The sequence below is a fragment of the Mandrillus leucophaeus genome, unplaced genomic scaffold (assembly GCF_000951045.1).
Source record: "Mandrillus leucophaeus isolate KB7577 unplaced genomic scaffold, Mleu.le_1.0 Scaffold552, whole genome shotgun sequence".
Lineage (NCBI taxonomy): Eukaryota > Metazoa > Chordata > Mammalia > Primates > Cercopithecidae > Mandrillus > Mandrillus leucophaeus.
Genome location: NW_012105942.1, coordinates 1,065,733 through 1,068,167, shown reverse-complemented (window position 1 = coordinate 1,068,167; position 2,435 = coordinate 1,065,733). Strand labels below are relative to the sequence as shown.

The following is a 2,435-nucleotide window of genomic DNA, read 5'->3' as shown; positions in this document are numbered from 1 at the left end:
ATTTGCATTTCTCTAATGACCAGTGATGATGAGCTTTTTTTCATATGTTTGTTGGCTGCATAAATGTCTTCTTTTGAGAAGTGTCTGTTCATATCCTTCACCCACTTTTTGATGGGGTTATTTTTTTCTTGTAGATTTGTTTAAGTTCCTTGTAGATTCTGGATATTAGCCCTGTGTCAGATGGATAGAGTGCAAAATTTTTTTCTCATTCTGTAGGTTGCCTGTTCACTCTGATGATGGTCTTTGGCTGTGCAGAAGCTCTTTAGTTTAATCAGATTCCATTTGTCAATTTTGGTTTTTGTTGCCATTGCTTTTGGTGTTTTAGAAACGATGTATTTGCCCATGCCTATGTCCTGAATGGTATTGCCTAGGTTTTCTTCTAGGGTTTTTATGGTTTTAGTCTTACGTTTAAGTCTTTAATCCATCTTGAGTTAATTTTGTATAAGGTGTAAGGAAGGAGTCCAGTTTCAGTTTTCTGCATATGGCTAGCCAGTGTTTCCAACATCGTTTATTAAATAGGGAATCCTTTCCTCATTGCTTGTTTTTGTCAGGTTTGTCAAAGATCAGTTGGTTGTAGATGTGTGATGTTATTTCTGAGGCATCTGTTCTATTCCATTGGTCTGTACATCTGTTTTGGTACCAGTACCATGCTGTTTTGGTTACTGTAGCCTTGTAGTGTAGTTTGAAGTCAGGTAGTGTGATGCCTCCAGCATCACAGCATTGTTTGTTATTTTTGTTAAGGATTGTCTTGGCTATACAGGCTCTTTTTTGGTTCCATATGAAATTTAAAGTAGTTTTTTCTAATTCTGTGAAGAAAGTCAGTGGCAGCTTGATGGGGATAGCATTGAATCTATAAATTATTTTGGGCAGTATGGTCATTTTCACAATATTCATTCTTCCTATCCATGAGCATGGCTTGTTTTTCCATTTGTTTGTGTCCTCTTATTTCCTTGTGCAGTGCTTTGTAGTTCTCCTCGAAGAGGTCCTTCACATTCCTTGTAAGTTGTATTCCTAGGTATTTTATTCTCTTAGTAGCTATTGTGAATGGGAGTTCAGTCATCATTGGCTCTCTATTATTGGTGTATAGGAATGCTTGTGATTTTTGCACATTGATTTTGTATTCTGAGACTTTGCTGAAGTTGCCTATCAGCTTAAGGAGATATTGGGCTGAGACAATGGGGTTTTCTAAATATACAGTCATGTCATCTGCAAACAGAGACAATTTGACTTCCTTTCTACCTATTTGAATGCTCTTTATTTCTTTCTCTTGCCTGATTGCCCTGGCCAGAGCTGCCAGCAGAGCAGCCTGAGTAAAGTTTTCTTAAGGAGCAGGAATGAGGGGAAAGTGAAAGGGAGTTCCTCATGATTGTTACTTCCAACTTAGAATCAGATTAAGAAGAAAGAAGTATATTATATTAAGACCAGGAAGGGAAATATTATCTACAGTCTGACCTTACCTCTCTTTATAATTATAGAGTTGGAGGGAAAAGGAGTATTAAGGAGGAGGAGGAGTTGGTTTTAGGAGTTGAGATAATTGTTTGATTGGTATGTATATACTTTTAGCCATCAGTTTCCATTTTCACACTTTATCCTTCATGATTAAGAATCCATTATTGTCCTTGAAAAGCTCTCATTTCAGTGTCTGCAGGGGCTATTTGTTGGCAGTTCTACAGAATAAAGACTGTGTGAAGATATGTCTCATCATTTGGACCATCTTAGATGCAAAAGAATGAGGCCCATGAGACCCACCTTAAAAGCATTTGAATATTTTACTTATAATACACACTTAACACATTTACACACATATGTACCCAAGAACAAAGCAATACTTAGCCCAGTGGAATGCTAATAGGTGACAGTCGCTTTGAATAGGACTTTATTAAAATGTGTTTACACGTAAATAATTATGTGAACTGTAAACTGTTCTATTTTAGACTCTAGAATATTTCTTATGAATTAATTTTTTTTCCCTCACACAGAACTGGCTAGATCCTGCTAAAGAAATAAAGAGACAACTGAGAAGTAAGTATTTAAATAATCATTCTTTGAAGTTAAGGTATCTTGATACCTATTTGTGATATAAATGATCAATAATAGAATGGTCAGTTCTATTTTGCATTTATGCCATCTTAGAAGTTAATAATACTAATAATATTTTTGTGGAATTGTGACTGTTTTGTACATGGCTCGGGGGCTCCAAATTTTGAGAAGGTTCTAGACTCACATTCCTAAATATTCACTCAGAATATCCTACCAAGTAACATCTGACCTTTTTTTTTTCTGGGAAAGAGAGAGAAGCTACTTTTCTGTAAATTTTACTCCAATGCGACCTGATACTTATGCTTTGCTTCATTTTGAAAGTGTATAATTGGTTCAATATGCACATCTTTGGTCACAGAGACATATAGAGACACTGTTCCTAGTACTAGAATGAG

At 35.8% G+C, this 2,435-nt stretch overlaps 1 protein-coding gene across 2 annotated transcripts in view; it reads left to right on the top strand.

The window, feature by feature from the left end:
- Positions 1-2,435, top strand: part of LOC105552377 (band 4.1-like protein 2) — a 179,187-nt gene that overhangs the window by 99,994 nt on the left and 76,758 nt on the right. For both annotated transcript variants that reach the window (XM_011998024.1, XM_011998023.1), the window contains exon 5: positions 1,980-2,022. In XM_011998024.1, coding sequence (XP_011853414.1) covers positions 1,980-2,022 — 43 coding nt within the window. The remainder of the gene's footprint in view (positions 1-1,979; positions 2,023-2,435) is intronic.